At 54.4% G+C, this 26,548-nt stretch overlaps 1 protein-coding gene across 2 annotated transcripts in view; it reads right to left on the bottom strand.

The window, feature by feature from the left end:
• Window positions 1–26,548, bottom strand: part of PTDSS2 (phosphatidylserine synthase 2) — a 40,007-nt gene that overhangs the window by 5,409 nt on the left and 8,050 nt on the right. The window contains exons 2-4 of one of the 2 annotated variants that reach the window (XM_008011468.3): window positions 23,701–23,802; window positions 9,495–9,577; window positions 5,257–5,324 (exon numbers count right to left, since the gene is read on the bottom strand). In XM_008011468.3, coding sequence (XP_008009659.1) covers window positions 5,257–5,324; window positions 9,495–9,577; window positions 23,701–23,802 — 253 coding nt within the window. Of the gene's footprint in view, window positions 1–5,256; window positions 5,325–9,494; window positions 9,578–23,700; window positions 23,803–26,548 lie in introns of those variants that run through there. The other variant, XM_073021533.1, reaches the window with a different exon arrangement.

Here is a 26,548-nt window from a genome sequence, read left to right as displayed (position 1 = left end):
CATCCCGCAGTGCTAGGAAGTCAGGATGTGCTCAGAAAAACAAAACAAAACTCAGTGATGGCGTGTGAAAGCAATACAGAAACCAAGTGGAAACTCCCAAAGGCAAAAGAATTTGGGCACCATGATAAATACAGCAGCGCTGAAATAAATATCCACGTGTAAGACACGTATCTGTAATTCCGCACTGATATAAACAAACACGTGATGGAATACCTAACGGTAGAGAAGCAGGATCTCTCCCGCGCACAAGAGTTCCAGGTAGCGCACAGACGCACACTCCAAGGAGGGCAACGAAACTCCCCTCCCTCTGTGCAGGCTGCACCAGTGACCCCCTTGTGGAGAATGCACTACGGATTGACCGTGGAAAGCCTGACAGACACACCTCACCCGGTGGTCAAGGTCCACAGCACCACGGGTGCGTCATGGTGATGGTGCCAGTGTGTGCCTTCACCCCAGACGAATCATGAGAAAACATCAGACACATCCTCACAAACCCTGGTGCCAAAGCCAGAACAAGACATTCCAGGAAAATTAAAGGACAGTATCTCTTACAAATATGGATGCAAAAATCTCAGATAAAATGCTAGGAAAGCAAGTCCGGCAATATGTAAAAAGGCACACCCTGCGATCAAGCAGGATTTATCCCAGGAATGCAAGGTTGGTTCAGGCTAAGAAAATAAATGTAATTCATCATATTAATGAAGGGGGAAAAACAGCTATATGATCATCTCACTTGATGCAGAAAAAACACGTAATAAAACTCTTACAACCTTTCATGATAAAAACAACCAACTAGGAATATACTAGAATGTTCTCTACTTGGTAAGGGAGATCTATGAAAAACTCAGAACTCAGCCGGGCACGGTGGCTCAAGCCTGTAATCCCAGCACTTTGGGAGGCCGAGGTGGGTGGATCACGAGGTCAGGAGATCGAGACCATCCTGGCTAACACGGTGAAACCCCATCTCTACTAAAAATACAAAAAAATTAGCCGGGCGTGGTGGCAGACGCCTGTAGTCCCAGCTACTCGGGAGGCTGAGGCAGGAGAATGGCGTGAACCCAGGAGGCAGAGCTTGCAGTGAGCCGAGATAGTGCCACTGCACTCCAGCCTGGGCGACAGAGCAAGACTCCGCCTCAAAAAAAAAAAAAAAAAAAAACTCAGAACTTTCTCCACTCGGTAGGGGAGATCCAGGAAAAACTCACAGAACGTTCTCCACTCGGTAAGGGAGATCTATGAAAACTCACAGAACGTTCTCTACTTGGTAAGGGAGATCTATGAAAACTCACAGAACGTTCTCTACTTGGTAAGGGAGATCTATGAAAACTCACAGAACGTTCTCTACTCGGTAAGGGAGATCTATGAAAAACTCACAGAACGTTCTCCACTCGGTAGGGGAGATCTATGAAAACTCACAGAACGTTCTCCACTCGGTAGGGGAGATCCAGGAAAAACTCACAGAACGTTCTCCACTCGGTAGGGGAGATCCAGGAAAAACTCACAGAACGTTCTCCACTCGGTAAGGGAGATCTATGAAAACTCACAGAACGTTCTCCACTCGGTAAGGGAGATCCAGGAAAAACTCACAGAACGTTCTCCACTCGGTAGGGGAGATCCAGGAAAAACTCACAGAACGTTCTCCACTCGGTAGGGGAGATCTATGAAAACTCACAGAACGTTCTCTACTTGGTAAGGGAGATCTATGAAAAACTCACAGAACGTTCTCTACTTGGTAAGGGAGATCCAGGAAAAACTCACAGAACGTTCTCCACTCGGTAGGGGAGATCTATGAAAACTCACAGAATGTTCTCCACTCGGTAGGGGAGATCCAAGAAAAACTCACAGAACGTTCTCCACTCAGTAAGGGAGATCTATGAAAACTCATAGAACGTTCTCCACTCGGTAGGGGAGATCCAGGAAAAACTCACAGAACGTTCTCCACTCGGTAGGGGAGATCCAGGAAAAACACAGAACGTTCTCCACTCGGTAGGGGAGATCCAGGAAAAACTCACAGAACGTTCTCCACTCGGTAGGGAGATCTATGAAAACTCACAGAACGTTCTCCACTCGGTAGGGGAGATCCAGGAAAAACTCACAGAACGTTCTCCACTCGGTAGGGAGATCTATGAAAACTCACAGAACGTTCTCCACTCGGTAGGGGAGATCCAGGAAAAACACAGAACGTTCTCCACTCGGTAGGGGAGATCCAAGAAAAACTCACAGAACGTTCTCCACTCGGTAGGGGAGATCCAAGAAAAACTCACAGAACGTTCTCCACTCGGTAGGGGAGATCTAAGAAAAACTCACAGAACGTTCTCCACTCGGTAGGGGAGATCCAAGAAAAACTCACAGAATGTTCTCCACTCGGTAGGGGAGATCTATGAAAACTCACAGAACGTTCTCCACTCGGTAGGGGAGATCCAAGAAAAACTCACAGAATGTTCTCCACTCGGTAGGGGAGATCCAAGAAAAACTCACAGAACGTTCTCCACTCGGTAAGGGAGATCCAGGAAAAACTCACAGAACGTTCTCCACTCGGTAGGGGAGATCCAAGAAAAACTCACAGAACGTTTTCCACTCGGTAAGGGAGATCCAGGAAAAACTCACAGAACGTTCTCCACTCGGTAGGGGAGATCCAGGAAAAACTCACAGCTAACACACTCAGTGGGGAAAGACCGGATGCTTTTCCCCTGACATCAGGAATCAGGTAAGAATGTCCATCTGGCCAGGCACAGTGGCTCACATTTATACTCCCAGCACTTTAGGAGGCCAAGGGGGATGCATAGCTTGGGCCTAGGAGTTTGACATCAGCCTGGCCAACATGGCGAAACCTCACCTCCACAGAAAATTTAAAAATTAGTCAGGTGCGGTGGCTCACTTGAGGCCAGGAATTCTGAGACCAGCCTGGCCAACATGGTGAAACCCTGTCTCTACTAAAAATACAAAAGTTGGGTGTGGTGGCACGTGCCTGTAATCCCAGCTACTTCGGACACTGAGGCACGAGAATAGCTTGAACCTGGGAGGTGGAGGTTGCAGTGAGCCAAGATCATGCCACTGTACTCCAGGCTGGGTGATAAAGCAAGACCATGTCTCAAAAAAACAAAGCCAGGCGTGGTGGCACATGGCTGTAGTCCCAGCTACTCAGGAGGCTGAGGCAGGAAAATCACCTGAGCCTGGGAAGTTAGAGGCTGTGGAGGCCTATGATCACACAACTGTACTCTAGCCTGGGCAACAGAGCAAGACCCTGTCTCCAAAAAAAAAGAAAAAAAAAAGCCCATCCTTGCCTGTTCTAGGAAACACTGAGCTGCAGGTTCTGGCCAGCGCAGCTACACAGGAAAATAAAAGACATCTAGACTGGAAAGGAAGAAGTAAAACTCTATTTGTAGAAGACATAATCTTGAATATAGCATATTCTTAAGAATCTACCCCAAAACCCTACAACTCTTAGAGCTAATAAGTTCAGCAAGGTTGCAGGATGCAAGACCAGTCACAAAAATAAGCTACATTTCCATACACTAGTAATGAGCAATGCAAAAGTAAAATTAAAACAGTTCCACTTACAAGGGCATAAAATGAATAAGATAATTGGACGTAAATGTAATAAAGGAAGTGCAAAACTTAAACCCTGAAAACTCTAACACATTGTTGGAAGAAATTACAGACCTAAATAAACAGAAAGCCATCCCATTTTCAAGGACTGAGTTAATATTGTTAGAATGACACTACTCCCAAAAAAGATTTGCAGATTCGATGCAATCCCTATAAAAAATTCCACCTGTTCTTTCCACAGAACTGGAAAGGGTGATCCAAAAAATTCGTTTGGAAATGGAAGAGACCCAGATGATTCAAAACCATCTTGAAAAAGAACAACCTGGGTGAACTCACACTGTCCAATTTCAAATGTCACTTGAGGGATATTCCACTACATTCCTGACCAATCCACAAAACTGTCCAGGTCACCAGACACAAGGAGCCTGAGAAACTCACTGCCAAGAAAGAGGAGCCCAGGGCGGCGGGGCGGTTCACACCTGGAATCCCAGCACTTCGGGAGGCCGAGGCCGGCAGATCATTTGAGGTCAGGAGGTCAAGACCAGCCTGGCCAACACGATGAAACTAAAAATACAATAAATTAGTGGGGGGTGGTGGCAGGTGCCTGTAATTCCAGCTACTTGGGAGGCTGAGGCAGGAGGATCACTTGAACCCGGGAGGTGGAGGCTACAGTGAGCTGAGATCACACCACTGCACTCCAGCCTGGGTGACAGAGTGAGACTCTGTCTCAAAAACAGATAAATACTAAAAGAAAGAGGAGCATGGGAAGACACATGCAACCTGGATGAACCTCAGAGGCACCGTGCAGGGCGGGAAGAGGCTGCCCACTGCATGATTCCGTGTATAGGACATTCTCGGAGGCAGAAGCGATCCCTCACCAGCAGTCAGGGGTCAGGGGTCAGGGGTACGACTACCAAGGGGTAACACAAATGAATTTTGGGGCCAGTGGAATTGTTGTGTGTCCTAACTGTGTTTCTATAAGTCTACACAAATGCTAAAATTCATAGAACGTACACTACCCCAGAAAAGCCAATTCTGCCATGATGATAAAAAATCTGGTCACGCACTGATGGAGTTTTAAGACTGGGAATAGCAAAGTCCTTTGTAACCTGAAGACAGCCCCAAAATGTGTGTTTAAACTGCGTTAAACGGAACAAAGAGTATTAATAAAGTAAGCATTTGCGGCAGCAACACAGCCTGACCCAGGAATTACAAAGGAGCTGCACCTCCCACCCGCACCCTGCCCGTCTTGCGGAAGGTGGTCAGGATGGGGAAGCAGCACACACAGCCACACTGGTCAACCACAAAACAGACACAAAGACCCTGTCCCTCTGGGCGCTGGGGTCCCCTCTGAAGCCCAGATGTGCCCTGGCCACACACACGCTGGCCTGCATCGCAGGTCCCTTGCTGCTCCCTTCATGCCCAGTCCCTACCCGCACTCAGCTGTGGGCAAAGCCAGCCCGGCAGCTGCACCACTGGCCCTGCCCTCGTCTGTGCCCACACTTAGGTGTGGCCCTGCTACACGGCCACAGTCAGCCCCCCACCAGCAGATGCTCCTGGAGGCCCCCGTGGCTCGGCCTACGTTCTGAGGTCCAGCCCTGCTTCCTCCCATCACTCAAGGGCCGGATGGGCAAGGCCTCCTTTGTCACCCTGCCTGGGGCCAGACCGTCACCTAAGTTCCCAGGTATCCAACCCAGAAAAACGGCTTACCTGGAAGAGTATAAAGATGAGAAACAGCTCGTAGACCACACTCACGCAGAGCCAAAACCTCCAGTAAGCTACAAAGACAGATGACAGAAGGTGAGTGCGCCCAGCCCAGGCCTCCGAGGGCCCGCTCAGCCCCAGGCTGGCTCCTGGCTCCTTCACACCCGGTGTCTCTTCTGGGCCCCTCACAGGTCCCTGGAGAGCCTTTATAAAGCTGTAACTGAGAATTAGGCACAATTTCCCTCTAAAAAGTGAATTTTTTTCTTCATTTTTTCCATTCCAGCCCTTAAATCTTCAGCCTGTGAACTGCTGCACAGAATCAGTCAGCAAACATCCCTGTCCTGTTTACCAGTGATGCTTCTAACCTTGCACCATTAAGTCTGGAGTAGGATTCTGGTGGATATTTCTTTTTGAGATGGAGTCTCTGTCGCCCAGGCTGGAGCTCAATCTTGGTGCAACCTCTGCCTCCTGAGTGACCTCCTACCTGAGCCTCCTGAGTAGCTGGGACCACAGGTGCCTGCCACCACATCCAGCTAATTTTTTTTTTTTTTTGTAGAGATGGAGTTTTGACATGTTGCCCAGACTAGGATACTTTTTTATCATGTTAAAAAAATTTTTTAATTCCAGTATGTTAAGTTTTTGTCATGGATGAATATGAATTTTTGTTTTTCTGCATTTAAGGGGATTAATTTTTTCATGTTGATGTGATGAGTACGTTAATAGACTTCTAATGTGAAACCATCCCTCAATTCCTGACTTCCCACGGCTCCGAGCAGCTCATGGCAAGACACGCAGACGTGAGGTTTTAGGACCAAACGCAGGAGGACCCGATGTACTCAGGGGAAGACGGCTACCATGGCTCACAAAAAGCCGCCCTCCATCGGCAGGAAATACAAACGCCCTGGTGTTCTTAGGAAAAGCTGCTTAGGGAGGTCTGGGACCCAAGACAGACAGCTGAGATCACAAACTGATTCCTCATGCGCGGGCTGAGAACCTGAACACTTCCCAGTGGCCCAAGAGCTAAAGGTCGTGGTGAGACTAATTTGGGGCAGCCCTCGCCCGACACTGACTGAAGGGGACACCTTCGGAGCAGGTGCCCGGCCTGCCGGTGTTCTCTGACGCTGACTGAAGGGGACGCCTTCGGAGCAGGTGCCCAGCCTGCAGGTGCTCTCTGAGGGGACAGCTATACCCATGAAACCACAATGTTCTGAGTGGGCCACAGGTCACCACGTCCGGGGCTAACTTCCCTCCCCGCCACTGCCGAGTCAAATCTTTCTCACATTTCTCCTGTTGGGGAAGGCCCCAGATCAGAAAGGTGATCTCGGACTCCTCTCCCCACTCAGGCTTCACATGTGACCAGCACCAGGCTGCCGCCCCCGAATACCCAGCAGGTCCTTGGTCTGCATTCCTGCCTCGCTCCCCGGAGCAACTCCAGACCTCCCTGACCCCAGGGCCACCTCCAGCCCCCAGCGCTCGTTTGTCTTTCTAAACATCACACCAGAGGGGAAAGACAGACAGGCAGCCTCAGCAGCCCTGGCAACACTGTGGCTGACTCAGCCTTCGGAGGGAGCCAGGAAGAAAATACAGTTTACACAGAAGGGGTGCCCATCTCAGTGGCCCAGGACCTTCCGCCTCCCTCCGAGCTGCAGCCAACTCAAGTTTCCAAAGAAAGTGGCTCCCTCCACGGCCGGGCTGGGCTCATTTCCACTCTTCCTCATGAGGCCCAGTTGCTAATGGCTACGGCTACAGCCGCCGGACTGGGCATTCCTGGGCCAGACCCAGGGGAGTGGGAAGAAGGTGGGCAGAGCCCACAGGGACCACCTTTCTGGAGAAAGCTCTTCTCCCTGCCCCTCCCAGAGCCTCCGGTGTACAGGGACCACCTTTCTGGAGAATCCTTCTCCCTGCCCCTCCCAGAACCTCCGCTGCACAGGATTCACTTGTCCACTTCAATGTGTTGTGACTGCAGAGGGTTGAGGGCTCCCTGCCGGCCCCCAAGTTAACAAGACACGTGGAAGAAGGTGGCTCCAGGACAGGCTTCCCTGTCAGTAAATTGAAGACTGGCAAAGTAACGTGGAATTTATGCCAAGCAAACTAAACTAACAGAAGAAAGGTAGAGCAGAGCTCAAACCAAAACTGAACACCCTGGGAACTCCCAGCCCTGCCCAGCAGGAGGGGACAAGCCACAGCTCAGAGAAGCCATGGCTGGAGCTTTCAGAAGCGTCAAGACCTTCAGGCCCAGAGGCTCCACATCCCACCAGGGGACCTGCAGCCGGAGCTCCTAGACTGCACAGAGCTGAGGACCTCCCGGGAGTCTCTCCCTGTGCCGGGGCCACATGCCAGGACAAGCTGCTGCCTGCTGACCAGTCAGCCCCACTCACAGCTGCGTCCCAGCACCCAGTGATGCCGGCACCCAGGAGGGATTTGGTGCATCTCCAAGCAAGGACGGCCACTGGCTGAGCTTCCGGCAGCTCTTCTTCCCTCCAAATCCACCCAACAAACACGTAACTGCACCAGGCTTTTCACTGTGTGACAGGCAGTTTTTAGACTATCGCTGCACCTTCCACTGCTCTGCTGAGCAATCCAAACCCGTCTGAGGCAAGGCCGTCTGTGCTCAGCCGACTGGGCAGACAAGAGCCCTGGGCCCTTCCCACACAGCTGTCAGTCAGCAGAGCGGCCCACCAGGCACTCAAGGAGCCCTTTCTCAAGGCCCTGGGCAAGGAAGCGGCCAGCGAGACCAGCCTGCTTGGGTCACCGGACGGCTCCCCGCTCAGGGCCTCTGGGGATGGGGAAGCTTCACTCACCACCATGGCGCTGACCCTGGGGCAGACGCCGCTCTCCCGGGGCAGACGCCGCTCTCCTGGAGGCCAATTTTATAACACGTATCACGGGCTTAAACTGTGTGTGTCCTATAATTCGATACTTACTTCTGGGACATTTTATTAAATGAATAATCAGATATTTACACAGAGCATAGGGAAAAAATTCACCACAGCCTAGTTCATTAAAATAAAACTGGAAACTTTCTAAATATACAGTATTATGGCTTAAATAAATTGGTTAAATGTAGTACATTCAAATGACAGCTAAACAAGCAGTCATTAAAATTTCAGCTGTCAAAAAATTAGTAAGGAAATGACTAAAGTCATTTAAACCTAAATGACTAAAGTCATTTAAAAAATCAGTAAGGAAGGGCTGGGTGCAGTGGCTTACCCTGTAACCCCAGCACTTTGGGAGGTCGAGGTGGGTGGATCATGAGGTCAGGAGATTGAGACCATCCTGGCTAACACGATTGAGACCATCCTGGCTAACACGGTGAAACCCCGTCTCTACTAAAAATACAAAAAATTAGCCGGGCGAGGTGGCCGGACGCCTGTAGTCCCAGCTACTTGGGAGGCTGAGGCAGAAGAGTGATGTGAACCCGGGAGGTGGAGCTTGCAGTGAGCTGAGATCGCACCCCTGTACTCCAGCCTGGGTGACAGAGCAAGACTCTGTCTCAAAAAAAATAATAATAATAATAAGAAAATGACTGAAGTTATTGAACCTGAAGTGGGGAACGCACAAAGCCACACGTTCAGGATTCCAGTCTTTCAAGGTCCTGAATATGTCCATATACACAAACGTGAAAATTTAACAGTGGTTATTATTTGTGGGTAGTTTTATTTTTAAGTATTTTTTGTATTTTTGAAATTTCCTATAATACCTACTCCTGCTGAACCAGAAACTATGTTTCTAATTACTTCGTATGGCCACTCTGGGGAAACCACCAACCCTACAGAGGCCTGAGCCCCTCCCTGGGGTGGGACGTGGGGACAGAGCGCACTGAGACTGGGGGAAGCTCTGGCCCACGAGGGTTTGTTAGAAGTCAGGGCCATAAGGTGGGGTGGAGGCCGAGGCAGAGTGTGCTGGGCAGGGAGTGGGCAGCGCCTCACAGCCCCACCTGGAGCCCTCTGCCACCGGGTCTGTGGAAAGAGGAGGCAGAAGCAGGAAGAGAAGGGCCAGAGAGCCCTGGACAGGGAAGAGTGAAAGGGCCGGAGAAGGCCTGGAGGGACCCTTGGTGGCTGGAGGAGGAGCACACGGCCAGCTGAGAATGCCACGTCCTCGTCCACATGGGAAGTGGCCTCGGAGGCCTTGGGGAGGGCCGGGCGGAGGGGAGGACGGGACACTCACACCCAGCAGCACAGACACAGACGGCTGCTCAGAACAGAACTGCCACGGGGCACACGGAGAAGGAAATGGCAAGTTACCTGGATGAGGTCTGGAAAATGGCCCGTCTTTAGCTTGTGTGACTCCAAAACATAAGAAAACCAAAATACTGGCCACAATACCTCTGCAAATAAAGAACAAACAGCCCCTCAGTGTGTGCAGGCTTCTCCCAGGAGGGAGGTGGGAGGCTGCAGGGACCCCCAGACACCCATTGCGGAAGAGCCCCCGATGCTGGGGCGGGAGGAAGGGCCTCGGGCAGAGCTGGGCAACTCCGGGGCGGGCAAGGCCCGGACACCTCCACTACCCTGGGCCCAACATTCGCCCTCACATTTGCCGCCCGCCCAGTGGCCGGGAGCCCTTGTGCTCGGGCTGCTGGTGGTTCCCAGTGTCACATTAGGAAGACACTCGCTCTACACAGAGGCCACCAAACGCCCCCTATGTGACCATCAGCGATCACAAAGCCCACGTAGGAGGAAGGCGTCAGGAGTTATTGCCTCCCTGATCCAGCGCGCAGGACCCCCAGGAAGTGTCTCTAGAGAGTTCTTGTGTCTTTTTGGGGTCAACTCATCCAACACCAACAGGACTCCTGTGATTCAGAAGATGGAAGCATGACAGCTGTAGCTGCAACTAAAGACGCTCACGGGAAGGAGGGCGCGAGGGGCTCCTCCTCGGCAAAGCTCCTTGGGGCAGGCCTCAGCCAGAGTCTCAGTGGGTTTCACTGAGAAGCAGCTTAGGCTGGTGGATGTGCAGACACACAGCCCTGGTCACAGGCACACTGCTCACATCCGCCCCCGCATCCGACGTGTGCACCTGTTCTGTGGATGTGCTCTGTGGACCTGCTCTGTGGACCCGCTCTGTGGATGTGCTCTGCGGACCTGCTCCATGGATGTGCTCTGTGCACCCGCTCTGCGGACCTGCTCCATGGATGTGCTCTGTGCACCCGCTCTGTGGACCTGCTCCATGGATGTGCTCTGTGGACCTGCTCCGTGGACCCGCTCTGTGGATGTGCTCTGTGGACCTGCTCCATGGATGTGCTCTGTGCACCCGCTCTGTGGACCTGCTCCATGGATGTGCTCTGTGGACCTGCTCCGTGGACCCGCTCTGTGGATGTGCTCTGTGGACCTGCTCCGTGGACCCACTCTGTGCTCTGCAGGTGTTCGGATGCACCCATCCTCTCCGCTCGTGCTCAGCTCGGGGTCTGAGACCCCCTGGCCGCTGCACCACCCAGTCCCTCCCACGGCTCAGTGGTGCTGACAGTCACACCTCGGTGTGTTCGCACGCTGGGCTGCTTCTGGGTTTGGCTGCCGTGAAGGAAGCTGCTGCGCGGGGACCACAGAGACAAGCTATCTATTTTTAAGACAGCACTCTTAAAAAATACTTAATAATAGGCCGGGCGCGGTGGCTGAAGCCTGTAATCCCAGTACTTTGGGAGGCCGAGGTGGGTGGATCACAAGGTCAGGAGGTCGAGACCATCCTGGCTATCACGGTGAAACCCCGTCTCTATTAAAAAAATACAAAAAAATTAGCCGGGCATGGTGGCAGGCGCCTGTAGTCCCAGCTACTCAGGAGGCTGAGGCAGGAGAATGTCATGAACCCGGGAGGTGGAGCTTGCAGTGAGCCGAGATCGTGCCACTGCACTCCAACCTGGGCGATGAGCGAGACTCTGTTTCAAAACAAACAAACAAACAAACAAACAAAGAAACCTAATAACAACTTCAGTCCGAGAAATTCCCCTCTCCGCCTGCAGGAGTGCCTGGTCCTGAAAGTCCTGAGTGGACAGAGGCAGGTGAGGCCAAGCCCCGCCGGAGGCTTGCAGGATGGAGGAGGGAGGAGGGCACAAGGCCAGTGGCCCCTGGTGCAGCCGGGACAAGGGTCCGGTGGTTCTGGGCAGGTGCTGCTCTCCACCCAGAGCCCCAAGGGTCTCACCCTTGGCAGGACATTCATGGCCCCCCAGGTGAAACCAGAGTTTCTGACGCAGTCTCCACCCAGGCCCCAGCTCCCACACTACTGCTGTCAACCTCCAGGGACAGAAGCAGAGATGCCCTCGCTGCTGGGTTCAGCAAGGTGGGACCCGCGTCCCTGTCACAGGTGCCCCTCCCAAAGTCTCTCAGTGCTGAGGGTTGGGAGGTGTGAAAAGTACCTTCCAGGGCCCCTCGAAGCCAGACAGGCCCCACCTCAGCTATGCCTCCATGGTGCATGGAGCAGGTCGTAACATTCAGTGGAAAGACACTGAAATGATCTCCTGTCCTCCCCAGAAAAGATAAAAATGAAAACAGGAACATGGGCACTGGCCAAGGAAAGCTGCTCCTGGTGCAGGCGCATGTCATCCCAGGCCGCCATCCGCCCGACAGGCATACATCACCCCAGGCCGCCATCGGCCCAACAGGTGCGTCACCCCAGGCCGCCATCTGCCGGACAGGCGCATGTCACCCCAGGCTGGTGCTCCCCGAAACAGCCCATGGCACCCCCAACAAGGCACGCCGCCCAGAGGCCAGCTCAGACCAGATCACACAGGACTCTAACCTGGCCACACATCACATGTTTATGACAACTTTATAAGGCTAATTTGTTCATAAGAATTACTTGCTGGGTGCAGTGGTTCACACCTGTAATCCCAGCACTTTGGGAGGCTGAGGTAAGTGGATCACTAAAGGTCAGGAGTTCGAGACCAGTCTGGCCAACATGAAACTCTCGTCTCCACTAAAAATACAAGAAATTAGCTGGGTGTGGTAGCAGGCGCCTGTAATCCCAGCTACTCGGGAGGCTGAAGCAGGAGAATCACTTGAATCTGGGAGGCAGAGGTTACGGTGAGCTGAGATCAAGCCACTGCACTCCAGCCTGGGTGACAGCAAGACTCAGTTTCAAAAAAAAAAAAAAAAGAATTACTTAGGTATTTGAGAAGGTGTGTCCATTGGGTAAGAATGAGGGAAGTGCTTTAAAAGGAAAGCAAATATATTGCATTTCAAAAATAAGTTTTTAATTTTAGAATGGTTTTAAATTTACAGCATTATTGTAAAAATAGTAAAAGTTCCCATATCTCACATGCCTAGTTTTCCCATTAACATCTCACCATTAATAAGCCAGTGCTGGCTGGGCGCAGTGGCTCATGCCTGTAATCCCAGCACTTTGGGAGGCCGAGGTAGGTGGATCGCAAGGTCAGGAGTTCGAGACCAGCCTGACCAACATGGTGAAAACCCGTCTCTACTAAAAATACAAAAAATGAGCCAGGCGTGCTGGTGGGCACCTGTAATCCCAGCTACTCAGGAGGCTGAGGCAGGAGAATCACTTGAACCCGGGAGGCGGAGCTTGCAGTGAGCCAAGATCACACCACTGCGCTCCAGGCTGGGCAACAGAGCGAGACTCAGTCTCAAAAATAAATAAATAAATAAACATTAAAAAAAAAAAAAAAAAAAAAAAAGCCAGAGCTGCCACACGACTGCCGAGGCCTACGCCTCCTTTGTTCTACCTTCCCCCTCCATCCACCCCCACCAACAATCCCTTCCTCGACATCTGCTCATCCTGTCTCTTCAGGCTCCCTTAGGTAGGGACGGTTTCTCAGACTCTCCTTGTCTCTGATGACCTGGACGGTTTGGAGGAGGCCTGGTCAGGAATTCTGTGGAACGTTCCTTAGTGAGACGGTGGGCTGTGCCTCCCTGTGGCCGGGCTGGGGTCGTCAGGATTGCGAGGATCCGGCAGCAGCCTCACCATCGGCCACACTGTGAACATGACCAGTGGATGCTGACCTGACCACCGGGCCCAGGGGTGTCTGCGGGCGTCTCCACTGCAGCGTCCCTATCCCACCGCCCTCTCCGTACTGCACGCCCAGGAAGGAGGTCGCCATGCGCAGCCCGCGGCGGGGCAGGGAGGAGGAGGTCGCCATGCGCAGCCCGCGGCGGGGCAGGGAGGAGGGAGGTCGCCACGCGCCATGCACTGTGGGGCAGGGAGCTCGCCACCTCCTGGAACGGGGGCTCTACCTCATTTACTGAAAACCTTCTGCAGGGACGGTTGGTCTCTTTCCCTCTATTTATTCAATCAGTTATATCAGTATGGGCTCGTGCATGTTTATTTTATACTTTGGGTTATATTCTAATACTACTTGATTGATTTGTTGCTCTTTGGCCACTGGGAGGCTCTTTCGCTGGGACATAATCCTGTGACTGTGGGGTTTTGTTCACCGAGCTCCTCACTGTTTTTTTTTATTTGAGACGGAGTCTCGCTCAGTCGCCCAGGCTGGAGTGCAGTGGCGCGATCGGCTCACTGCAAGCTCCGCCTCCTGGGTTCCCGCCATTCTCCTGCCTCAGCCTCCCGAGTAGCTGGGACTACAGGCGCCCGCCACCACGCCCGGCTAATTTTTTGCTTTTTTTTTTTTTTTTTTTTTTAAGTAGAGACGGGGTTTCACCATGTTAGCTAGGATGGTCTCGATCTCCTGACCTCGTGATCCACCCGCCTCGGCCTCCCAAAGTCCTGTGATTACAGGCGTGAGCCACCACACCCGCCCGAGCTCCTCACTTCCTGGCACTGCCAGGATCAGCTGATCCTGAGCATTTCTTGTTCTGGTGCTGGAATCAGCCATTTCTTGTCAGTCCTGGCCCCATGGACTGGAGGGCACTAGGAACCAGGATCTGGGCCTGGGTGTGCTCACTGCTGCAAGCATAACTGGTTCTAGTCCCCCTCAGCTTGCAGAGCAACAAGATACGTGTGTATCCATTAACCATTGCACACACACTGTTTAACCATCTGTGTCTCTTCTGGGCTAAATGTGCAATAGTAATCCACCATCACAGGGGTCACTCCAGCCTCCTCCCTCTGATTAGCCAGAGACTCCCCTCCTCCTCCCTCTGATTACCCAGAGACTCCCCTCCTCCTCCCTCTGATTACCCAGAGACTCCCCTCCTCCTCCCTCTGATTACCCAGAGACTCCCCTCCTCCTCCCTCTGATTACCCAGAGACTCCCCTCCTCCTCCCTCTGATTACCCAGAGACTCCCCTCCTCCTCCCTCTGATTACCCAGAGACTCTCCTCCTCCTCCCTCTGATTACGCAGACTCCCCTCCTCCTCCCTCTGATTACCCAGAGACTCCCCTCCTCCTCCCTGATTGCCCAGAGACTCCCCTCCTCCTCCGTCTGATTACTCAGTCTCCCCTCCCACAGCCATCACACACACCACAGTGACAAGAGCTGCCACCCAGCACCTCTGTGGAGAAAAACTTTATCGACTAGAGCAGCGTCTGTGTCATTCCTTTTGCCTCTGGCCTTACAGACGCTGCTCATTTCCAAAGTTACTCAGCACCTTCCTCTGAACACCCTCCAGGAAGGTCACAGAATGCATTTGCAGTAGTTAAGATTCTCGTCCGTCGGCCTCCCCCGCTGGGACCCCCATGTCCTCAATGAATGTTTAAAATGTGCACAAGGTCGGCTCTTGTGTTGTCCAGTTCTACAGGTTCGGACAAACGCACAGTCTCGTGTACCAACCAGGACGGTGCAGCACAGAGCGGCCTCACTGCCACACGCATGCTGCGTTCTATCCACTCTCCCCTTTCCCCAGGAAACAACTGATGTTTTCACTACCACGTCACTTCACCTCTTCCAGGTCATCGAGCTGAAATCGCGGTGCGTGGCCTTCTCTCTTAGGAACGTGGATTTCAGGTTCCTCCCTGTCATCGTGGCTTGATGCTCATTTATCGTTACTATCTGTCTCTACGTCTGTCTTTCATAAATTACCCAGTCTTGGGTATTTCTTTATAGCAGTATGAAAACAGACTAATGGACCATGTTACCCAGGCTGGTCTGGAATTCCTGGCCTCAAGCAACCGTCCTGCCTCAGCCTCCCAAAATGCTGGGATTACAGGTGTGAGCCACCCTGCCCAGCCTGTTTTTCTTCTTCTTAACCTTTAAGAGTTCTTTGCGTATTTTGAATACAAGTCCTTTGTCAGATAGACGTTTTGTAAACATTTTTAACAGCTTGTGGTTCACCTTTTCATTCTCTCAACAGTGTCTTTTACGAAGCAGTTTTAATTTTTTCAAGGTCTCACTCTGGGGTCCAGGCTGGAGTGCAGTGGTGCTATCGTAGCTCACCGCAGCCTCGACCTCCTGGGTTCAAGCAATCCTCTCGCCTCAGCCTCCTGAGTACCTGGAACCACAGGCTTGTACTACCACAATTAGCCAACTTATCTCTTCCTAATTTTTAGTAGAGATGGGGGGGAGGGGTCTCATTATGTTGCCCAGGCTGGTCTTGAACTTGTGACCTCCAGCAATCCTCCTAGATTGGCCTTCCAAAGTGCTAGGATTAGGGGCATGAGCCACACACCCGGAGACAGTTTTAATAATAATGAAGTCCAGTTGATCAAGTTTTTATTTTCATGGATTGTGCTGCTGGTATTTTATTATCACCAAACCCAAGGTCACTATACTTTCTCCTGTGGTTTCTCCAAGATGTTTTATAATTAAGGCTGAGCATGAGAGCTCACATCTGTAATCCTGGCAGTTTGGGAGGCCAAAGCAGGGGTTTGAGACCAGCCTGGGCAACATAGTGAGACCTTATCTCTACAAAAAATTTTAAAAAGTAGCTGGGTGTGGTGGTGCACACCGGTAGTCTTAGCTCCTTGGGAGGCTGAGGCAGGAGGACTGCTGGAGGCCAGGAGTTGGAGGCTACAGTGAGCTATGACTGCACCACTGCACTCCAGTGTGGGTGACAGAGCAAGACCCTGTCTCAAAAACGAACAAAAAGAGAAGTTTTATAGCTTTTCATTTTACATTGAGGCTTATCTAAAATCCATTTAGAATTAATTGTCGTGAGAAGTGCAAGGCCTGTGTCCAGATCTGCACGTGGATGTCCTGTTGCTCTGGCCAGTGTTGAAAAGGCCGTCCCCTCTCCACGGAATCGCCTTTGTTCCTCTGTTAAGGATCAGTTGCCTGTAGTTGTGCGCGCCTGTTTCTGGGCTCGGTATTTTGGTGCATTTTTGACAGGAAGTCTTGAAATTGTGTAGTGTCTGTGTCCAACTTTGTTATTCTTCAGCTCTAAGAGTATATTTATATGCATTGTTTCATATGTATTACAAGTAAGGATATTTATATTTTAAGTGTATTATATTTATATATGTTATGTGTATTTTATTGAGTAAAATGTGTGAAGAGGTTTAATTTACTAAGTTTAAAATGGGATAAAAATGTAATGGGCTGGTGAGGAAAGCTGGACACTCCCCCAAGGTCACCCTGATACAGGCAGATCAGTGAACGGTACCGTGTCCACGCAGTGGAAACTCCCCAGCGAGCCACTGGTGGGCACAGCAAGGACGCCCTCCAGCGGGTAAGTCCGGGCCGGAGGAGAAACTGCGTTCACAAGGAGCAGGGGCCGGCGGCGCAGACCCCGCCCTCGCCCAGGCAGACGCACAGGCACTGCCCGAGCCGGGGTGACCCGAGCGCCGGGGAGGCACTCTGAGCACAGGGTCAGAGGAAACTTGAACAATGAACATTTTCCACACCTCCATGCAGTGGTGGGCACACAGGGGTACGAATCCGTTAAAAGTCATCAGCCGTATGCGCGAATCAGACATAGATTATAGGTCAATAAAGTTGACTCAAGAAGAACAAAACAGGGCCGGGCGCATGGCTCACGCCTGTAATTCTAGCACTTTGGGAAGCTGAGGCGGGTGGATTGTCTGAGCTAAGGAGTTCAAAACCAGCCTAGGCAACATGGTGAAACCTGTCTCTACCAAAATATAAAAAAGTTAGTGGGGCGTGGCGGTGCACGGCTATAATCCCAGCTACTCAGGAGGATGAGGCACGAGAATTGCTTGAACCTGGGAGGTGAAGGTTGCAGTGAGCCGAGATCATACCACTGCACTCCAGCCTGGGCAACAGAGCACGACTCTATCTCCCAAAAAAAAAAAAAAAAAAAAAAAAACAGGGAAAAAAGAAAACTATCCCCCAAGGTGGGGAACCTGTTAGGTGCATAAAAACAACAATGACAGCAAGCTGAAGCAAGACACACTAGCTAGTTTTATAACTTTTTACCTTTAATAACATAAATATTAACTTTAGAAAATAAGGCTGGGAGCTGCGGTGGCTCAGGCTGGTGGTTCTGGCACTCGGGGAGGCGAGGCTACACGTTCGAGGCCAACCTGGTCAATGTTGACAGAAAAAAATAATTTTTTTTCCATCCTGGCTAACACGGTGAAACCCTGTCTCCACTAAAAATACAAAAAATTATCTGGGCGTGATGGCGGGCGCCTGTAGTCCCAGCTACTCAGGAGGCTGAGGGAGGACAATCGTGTAAACCGGGAGGCGGGGCTTGCAGTGAGCCGAGATTGCACCACTGCACTCCAGCCTGGGGGACAGAGTGAGACTCCATCTCCAAAAAAATAAACAAATTAAAAAAAAAAAATAATAAGCCTAACTTCTAGAAAGTCTTTTCTTTTTCTTTTTCTTTTTTTTTTTTGAGATGGAGTCTCACTGTCAGCAGGTGCAGTGCACTGGCGCGATCTCGGCTCACTGCAAGCTTCACCTCCCGGGTCATGCGATTGTCCCGCCTCAGCCTCCCGAATAGCTGGGACTACAGGCATGAGCCACCATGCCCGGCTAATTTTTGTATTTTGAGTAGAGACAGGGTTTCACCATGTTGGTCAGGCTGGTCTCGATGTCTTGACCTCGTGATCTGCCCACCTCAGCCTCCCAAAGTGCCGGGATGACAGGCATGAGCCACTGCGCCCGGCCTAGAAGGTAGTTTCTACATAAGAAATCTACCCTTGAGGACATCAGATAATTCTCGTATTAAAAGTAAACCAGCACCCCCAGCCTCCTGGATACTCAGTGTGTGGGCACCCTGCGTGTGGGCGCCCTGTGTGTGTGGCCACCCTGTGTGTGGGCGCCCTGCGTGTGGGCGCCCTGTGCGTGTGGCCGCCCTGCGTGTGGGCGCCCTGTGTGCGTGTGGCCGCCCTGCGTGTAGGCGCCCTGTGTGCGTGTGGCCGCCCTGCGTGTGACCGCCCTGTGTGTGTGTGAGCGCCCTGTGTGTGGGCGCCCTGCGTGTGGCCGCCCTGCGTGTGGGCGCCCTGTGTGTGTGTGGGCACCCTGTGTGTGGGCGCCCTGTGTGTGTGGGCACCCTGTGTGTGGGCACCCTGTGTGTGTGTGGGCACCCTGTGTGTGGCCGCCCTGCGTGTGGCCGCCCTGTGTGTGGGCGCCCTGTGTGTGTGTGGGCACCCTGTGTGTGGGCGCCCTGTGTGTGTGTGGGCACCCTGTGTGTGGGCGCCCTGTGTGTGTGTGGGCGCCCTGTGTGTGTGTGGGCACCCTATGTGTGGGCGCCCTGTGTGTGTGTGGGCACCCTGTGTGTGGCCGCCCTGCGTGTGAGCGCCCTGCGTGTGGGCGCCCTGTGTGTGTGTGGGCGCCCTGTGTGTGTGTGGGCACCCTGTGTGTGTGTGGGCACCCTGTGTGTGGGCGCCCTGTGTGTGTGTGGGCACCCTGTGTGTGTGTGGGCACCCTGTGTGTGGGCGCCCTGTGTGTGTGTGGGCACCCTGTGTGTGGGCGCCCTGTGTGTGTGTGGGCACCCTGTGTGTGTGTGGGCACCCTGTGTGTGGGCGCCCTGTGTGTGTGTGGGCACCCTGTGTGTGTGTGGGCACCCTGTGTGTGGGCGCCCTGTGTGTGTGTGGGCACCCTGTGTGTGTGTGGGCACCCTGTGTGTGGGCACCCTGTGTGTGTGTGGGCACCCTGTGTGTGGGCACCCTGTGTGTGGGCGCCCTGTGTGTGTGTGGGCACCCTGTGTGTGGCCGCCCTGCGTGTGGCCGCCCTGCGTGTGAGCGCCCTGCGTGTGGGCGCCCTGTGTGTGTGTGGGCGCCCTGTGTGTGTGTGGGCACCCTGTGTGTGGGCGCCCTGTGTGTGTGTGGGCACCCTGTGTGTGGGCGCCCTGTGTGTGTGTGGGCACCGTGTGTGTGTGGGCGCCCTGTGTGTGGGCGCCCTGTGTGTGTGTGGGCACCCTGTGTGTGGGCGCCCTGTGTGTGTGTGGGCACCCTGTGTGTGGGCGCCCTGTGTGTGTGTGGGCACCCTGTGTGTGTGTGGGCACCCTGTGTGTGGGCGCCCTGTGTGTGTGTGGGCACCCTGTGTGTGGGCGCCCTGTGTGTGTGTGGGCACCCTGTGTGTGTGTGGGCACCCTGTGTGTGTGTGGGCACCCTGTGTGTGGGCACCCTGTGTGTGGGCGCCCTGTGTGTGTGTGGGCGCCCTGTGTGTGTGTGGGCACCCTGTGTGTGGGCACCCTGTGTGTGTGTGGGCACCCTGTGTGTGTGTGGGCACCCTGTGTGTGGGCGCCCTGTGTGTGTGTGGGCACCCTGTGTGTGGGCGCCCTGTGTGTGGGCGCCCTGTGTGTGTGTGGGCGCCCTGTGTGTGTGTGGGCACCCTGTGTGTGGGCACCCTGTGTGTGGGCGCCCTGTGTGTGTGTGGGCGCCCTGTGTGTGTGTGGGCGCCCTGTGTGTGTGTGGGCACCCTGTGTGTGGGCGCCCTGTGTGTGTGTGGGCGCCCTGTGTGTGTGTGGGCACCCTGTGTGTGGGCACCCTGTGTGTGGGCGCCCTGTGTGTGTGTGGGCACCCTGTGTGTGGCCGCCCTGCGTGTGGCCGCCCTGCGTGTGAGCGCCCTGCGTGTGGGCGCCCTGTGTGTGGCCGCCCTGTGTGTGGGCGCCCTGTGTGTGTGTGGGCACCCTGTGTGTGGGCGCCCTGTGTGTGTGGGCACCCTGTGTGTGTGTGGGCACCCTATGTGTGGGCGCCCTGTGTGTGTGTGGGCGCCCTGTGTGTGTGTGGGCACCCTGTGTGTGGGCGCCCTGTGTGTGTGTGGGCGCCCTGTGTGTGGCCGCCCTGCGTGTGTGTGGGCGCCCTGTGTGTGTGTGGGCACCCTGTGTGTGGGCGCCCTGTGTGTGTGTGGGCGCCCTGTGTGTGTGTGGGCACCCTGTGTGTGGGCGCCCTGTGTGTGTGGGCACCCTGTGTGTGGGCGCCCTGTGTGTGTGGGCACCCTGTGTGTGGGCGGGCACCCTGTGTGTGTGTGGGCACCCTATGTGTGGGCGCCCTGTGTGTGTGTGGGCACCCTGTGTGTGGCCGCCCTGCGTGTGAGCGCCCTGCGTGTGGGCGCCCCGTGTGTGGCCGCCCTGTGTGTGGGCGCCCTGTGTGTGTGTGGGCACCCTGTGTGTGGGCGCCCTGTGTGTGTGTGGGCACCCTGTGTGTGGGCGCCCTGTGTGTGTGTGGGCACCCTGTGTGTGTGTGGGCACCCTATGTGTGGGCGCCCTGTGTGTGTGTGGGCACCCTATGTGTGGGCGCCCTGTGTGTGTGTGGGCACCCTGTGTGTGGCCGCCCTGCGTGTGTCCGCCCTGCGTGTGAGCGCCCTGCGTGTGGGCACCCCGTGTGTGGCCGCCCTGTGTGTGGGCGCCCTGTGTGTGTGTGGGCACCCTGTGTGTGGGCGCCCTGTGTGTGTGTGGGCACCCTGTGTGTGGGCGCCCTGTGTGTGTGTGGGCACCCTGTGTGTGGCCGCCCTGCATGTGGTGTGTGGCTGCCCTGCGTGTGGGCGCCCTGCGTGTGTGGACTGGGTTCCTGGTGTGCAGCAGTGCGGGTCCAGGCCATGAGAATGGACTCGGGACAGGTGCACCACGGCAATTTCACTGGAAGGAGCCGCAGAGCCACGCTCAGTGCCAGGGTGACCTACAGCAGCCGAGCCTTGCAGGAAGGAGCCCGGGGCAGGTTCCAGGTGCCAGCAGCAGAGGACGGGTGGCTTCTTTTGTGCCCTCAAAGAGGGTGAGGGGGGCAGAGAATGTGAGCTGGGAGCACACACAGTGTCCCCAAAACAGAACCTCAGAGAAAAGTGCCCAGGGCCCTGTGAATTCCCGTCTCCTGGCCCCTCTCAGTGAACACACACAGGGGCTCCCTGCTGTGGAGCACAGGATGGCAGAACCCAGCCTCTCACGTCGGGGGCCACTCAGGAGAGGCCAGCGCTGGGTGAAGTGGGGGACATGCCCTCCGCTGCTGCCCCCTCAGGGGTCTAAGCTCCTGGCCCCTCTGGGTCTGGGTCACCCAGTGCTTCCCACAGGACCCAGGCCTGGGAGGGCAGGGCCTGACTTGGGGTGCTGAGGCTTTGTGATGCGCCTGGTGGGGGCCTGGTGAATGCTTTCGGGGAGCGCTCCCAAGACACCCCCTGTACTCCTGCTCTTGACAGTTCCTGCCATGTGGGACACTTGAGGTGAGACCCAGTCCTGCTTCCCAATCCACCTGCCCTGTTGTGCCCGGCAGATGCCACAGACCCTCCTAGCCAGGTGCTGATGGATGAATTCAAGAAAGACCAAGTCCTACTTGAAAGCTCCCTCTAGGCACACACGGGGCTCCTGCCCACTGCCTCGCTGCCTCCAGAGCCACAGGTCCAGGGGCCCCAGGCACGGCACATGCTGCCTCATCTATTTCTGGAGCCTAGTTACCCAGTGCACACCAGGCCTGCAGGTTCTGCACGTGACCCCTGCTGGGATTGCCTGAGAAAGGGAGGAGGAGTGAGCTGGGCCTGCAGGACGGGAGGCGCTGGCCAGGCCAGGCCCGGGAGCAAGCTGGCAGGAAAGCGGAAGGGCCGGCAAAGCTGACTGGGAGAGGGATGGCAGCGAGGTGGGAGAGAACCCACAGAGCAGGCAGCCAGGAGCTGGGCAGGGAGACCAGGACAGGAGAGGCCACCTGCGCCTCCCAGGTGAGGATGGAGGGTGAGCTCCTCTGGGGAGCAGGCCGCACAGCCCTGGGTCCAGGCACCCCAACGGCAATTTCTAACCAGAAATGCCCCACTGCCCCCAGGGAGAGGGGCTCGGTTATGAGGTCTGCTGTGCATGATTCTAAAGCATCCCGGTCGCCTACAGACAGGGCACTGGGCGTGCTTGTGTTCCAGAGCCCACAGGGCTGGTGGCAAGTCAATGGGCAAACAGGGCTACCAACGCCCGTGCAAGCGTGGCGACGTTCGTACCATGCCTACCCATCACGCCACCCGACACTCACGAAGACATCGAGACTCCTGCTTTACAAAATGAAGTGCTGGCCCGAGAGCTGTAGAGCCCACAAACCCCCGGGCTCCCGCCAACCAGAGCCGACTTGCGGCCCCAGCACCAACAGGCCTCCAATGCCTCCTTCCACCTCTGTGCCCACCCTGGTGCTGGTCTCCGGACCCTGCTCCAGCCTCCTCCCGCCATCCCACTGGAGCAAACGGGGCCCAAGCCCTGATGGTGACAGCGGCCTTGCTGGGCAGGAGGCAGCCCTGGGCAGACACACCCTGTGTGTGCGTCGGAAGAGCAATGCAAGAGGAGAGTGTCGCGGTGCAGAAAACTCAAGACTGATTTATAGGCTTGAAAACCAGCTTCTCGGCCGGGTGCGGTGGCTCAAGCCTGTAATCCCAGCACTTTGGGAGGCCGAGACGGGTGGATCACGAGGTCAGGAGATCGAGACCATCCTGGCTAACACGGTGAAACCCCGTCTCTACTAAAAAATACAAAAAACTAGCCGGGCGAGGTGGCGGCGCCTGTAGTCCCAGCTACTCGGGAGGCTGAGGCAGGAGAATGGCGTGAACCTGGGAGGCGGAGCTTGCTGTGAGCTGAGATCCAGCCACTGCACTCCAGCCTGGGCGACAGAGCAAGACTCCGTCTCAAAAAAAAAAAAAAAGGAAAACCAGCTTCTCTTCCACACACACTTCTGAGACTGGCATCAGATTCCACGGAATTCAGGCAGAGGACACACCCAACGTCTAGCCTGCCTGTGGAGATACACCTGAGAAGATGAGTTTACTCACTTCCTGACCACATAAGCAAGGTTGCAGGCTGCCGACCAGATGGTCAGCGGTCCGTGTCAGCCCCCGTCCGTGGAAGAGCCCCGCGGGCCGACGGAACCAGCATGCGGCCACCACAGGAACCTCACCCCCGGACACGTCCAAACTCAAGGGCTCAGCCCTGTAGCTGCTGCAGCTCGTTCCAGCCTCTCAACATGCAAAACTCAGGGGAAATGTGGCACAGGCTGCCGGCCACATGGAGATGACACAGACTCCTGGCTCCCAGTGACAGGCGAGGGGGCTGACCAGGAACGCCGTGCAGCACCAAGGGCAGTCCCGGGAGTCCGCGCGTCAGACACACTCAAGGGAGAGGTTGGCGGCCCCACGCAGCCCTCTGGTGAAGGCCTTCTGAGCCCCTGGCAGCCCGAGCAGCAAGGACGTACACCCACCACACAGGGGCACAGGGCAGGTTCAGAAGGCAGGACGAGATGACAGGTTACCTCTTGGTGTTGTAGGCCGTGTCCTGAGGTGTTTCCTCCAGCAGCGTCACATAGCCAAGCGTACAGGTGAGGATGAAGAGCACGGTTAAGGTGTGGGCTCGCCTGAAATCCAAAAACGCATAAGCGTGGTGTCAGAGCCTGGGCAACGTTGCTAAATACTCACGTAACAGGCCCCAAATCCTCTCTACATCAAGGAGAGGGCTTAAACTTCACGCTCCAACTCCCAGCCAGCAACTGGCTGCAAGTCCCTGGCTGGGTAACTCCGAGATGACCCAGCGTCTGCTGGCCAGTCACAGCTGAGACCAACCCCCAGGAGGCTGGACAGGAAGAGCCCCGCGTTCCCAGGGAGCTGAAGGCTGCTGCTCACAGGGCATGTGCCACACATGGCGTCCAGGGCAGGTGTCTGCTAGTAAGAGCAACTGGACACATAAACATGGTGCTCTTCACTGCGCAAGACAAGCTGAGACAACCAGTCTTTCAGTCCATGAAATAACATCTGACATTCAGTGCAGCAGCCCAAGAAACCAAGAGCTGAGAAGGGCCTGAGCAGAGGCCTGCAGAGTGACCACTGCCAGGTGGGGGAAGACGCGAGCCGTGGGTCTGCCGTCCTCTGGCCTGTCAGAGCCCAGTCGTGGGAGGAGGAGGCAGGGCACTCCCTTTGCAGTCTTGTCTTGTCCCATCGCTGGTGGAAAAGCCCACAACCAGCCCAGTACCAGAACCGGGGGCCACCGGACCCCAGCCACTGCCTGTGCCAGACACTCGCCTGAGACCCCCTCTGCACAACCACCTGCAAATGGAGGCAGAGACCCAGTTCCTCAGTTCCTACATCCACCAGAGTGTGTCCTCAGAGGATGTACCCTCCGTGCCTCAGTTTCCTCATGTCTAACCCTGTTCCTACATCCACCGGAGTGTGTCCTCAGAGGATGTACCCTCCGTGCCTCAGTTTCCTCATGTCTAACCCTGTTCCTACATCCACCGGAGTGTGTCCTCAGAGGATGTACCCTCCGTGCCTCAGTTTCCTCATGTCTAACCCTGTTCCTACATCCACCAGAGTGTGTCCTCGTGTCTAACCCAGGTCCTACATCCACCAGAGTGTGTCCTCAGAGAGATGATGCACCCCCTCCCTGCCTCAGTTTCCTCATGTCTAAATGGGGGAGCTTCTGACCTCCAAGGACATCATGAAAATTAAGTGAACAACGCACTTAAAGCATGTTGCCCAGGACTTGCCTCCATGAAACATAAACTATTTGTGCCCTAAAGAAATGAAAAGGCAAGTCACAAACTGGAAGAAGATATTCACAATACACATATCTGATAAAACTTTGTAGGTCACACATGTCTGCAGTCCCCACACTTTGGGAGGCTGAGACAGGAGGATTGCTTGAGCCCAGGCGTTCAGGACCAGACTGGGTAACACAGTGAGACCCCATCTCTATAAAAAATTAGCCGGGCATGATGAGGGCACCTGCAGTCCCAGCTACTCGCTACTCGGGAGGCGGTAGATTCGCTTGAGCCCAGGTCGAGGCTGCAGTGAACTAGGATGATCGTGCCGCTGCACTCCAGCCTGGGAGACAGAGCAAGAGCTCTCTCAAAAAAACAAAACAAAACAAAAGACTTTTTATCCAGAATTTATAAAGAACTCATACAGCTCAATAAAAAATTTAATGAAAAAATACGCAAATAATTGAACAGACACTTCACAAGGAAAACATTCAAATGGCCAATAAGCACATGACAAATGAGAAGCGTCACTGGTCACCGTGAAAGCAAATCCAAGCTACAACACAACATAAGTACACATCTGCTAGAACAGCTGAAGTTAAAAGCAGCACAACGCCAAGGGCTGGTGAGGTCTCAGAGCAAGATGCTCACGCACTGCAGGTGGGACTGCAAAAAGGCACAGAAAAGTGAGACTTACGTCCACCATCCAGCCAGCCACACACTCCCAAATGTGGACCAGAGATAGATGAAAACACAGGTCCAGTCAGACTTACATGCAGATGTTTCAGGTATAATAACCTAAAACGGGAAACAAACCAAAACTCTATCAGTGGACGAAAGGCTGTGGTCCCTCCGTACTACGGAGCACGGCTCAGCACTCAGGGGAACGTGCTGCTGGCAACGGCCTCAACGTGGACGGATCTCAAAGACACGCCACTTGGGAGGCCCAGGCCGGAGGACTGTTTTCGGCCAAGACCAGCCAGGGCAACATCGTGAACATCGTGAGCTCCCATCTCAAAAGATAAAAAAAGAGAAAGAAAAAGAGGCTACAGAAGCCAGGCACAAAAGAAACCTCCCATCTGCTGCCACCCACACACAACTCAAGGAACAGAGTTTACATCCACGAAAAGCAGACTGGAGAGAGACACGGGCCTTCTGGGTGATGGAATGTTCCCGTGAGCGTGGTTGTGGCGGCGCATGGACGTGTCACCTGAAAATGGGTGCTCCACGGAGCGCACCCGCGCCTGGATTCAGCCGGTTTCATGAAGAGCCAGGGTAGCGCTGCAGGAGTGCAGGTGGGGGCTCCAGGCTAGACCCTGGCCAGAGTCCACCTGTGTTCGGAATGCTGCCCTTTTTATCATTTTTAATCCTAATTAATCTTGCACATTCACTCCACATTAATTTTAATCCATATTAGTTGAAACAGCAGTTTGGCAAGTTGACACAAATGATTCCATTAGGATTTCGACTGGAGTGGAATTGAATTTACAAAGTAGTGTGAGGAGAACTGCTGGGTGACTAACATTTAGGATTCCCATTCATGAGACACGGACTATTTCTCCATTTATTTAGGAGTTGTTTTATGCCCACCCGGTTATGTTAAGCAGACTAGCCCTGCGGGGGAAAG

The sequence above is a fragment of the Chlorocebus sabaeus genome, chromosome 1, assembly GCF_047675955.1.
Source record: "Chlorocebus sabaeus isolate Y175 chromosome 1, mChlSab1.0.hap1, whole genome shotgun sequence".
Lineage (NCBI taxonomy): Eukaryota > Metazoa > Chordata > Mammalia > Primates > Cercopithecidae > Chlorocebus > Chlorocebus sabaeus.
The sequence above is the reverse complement of the archived record's forward strand: the minus strand, read 5'-3'. Positions and strand labels throughout refer to the sequence as shown.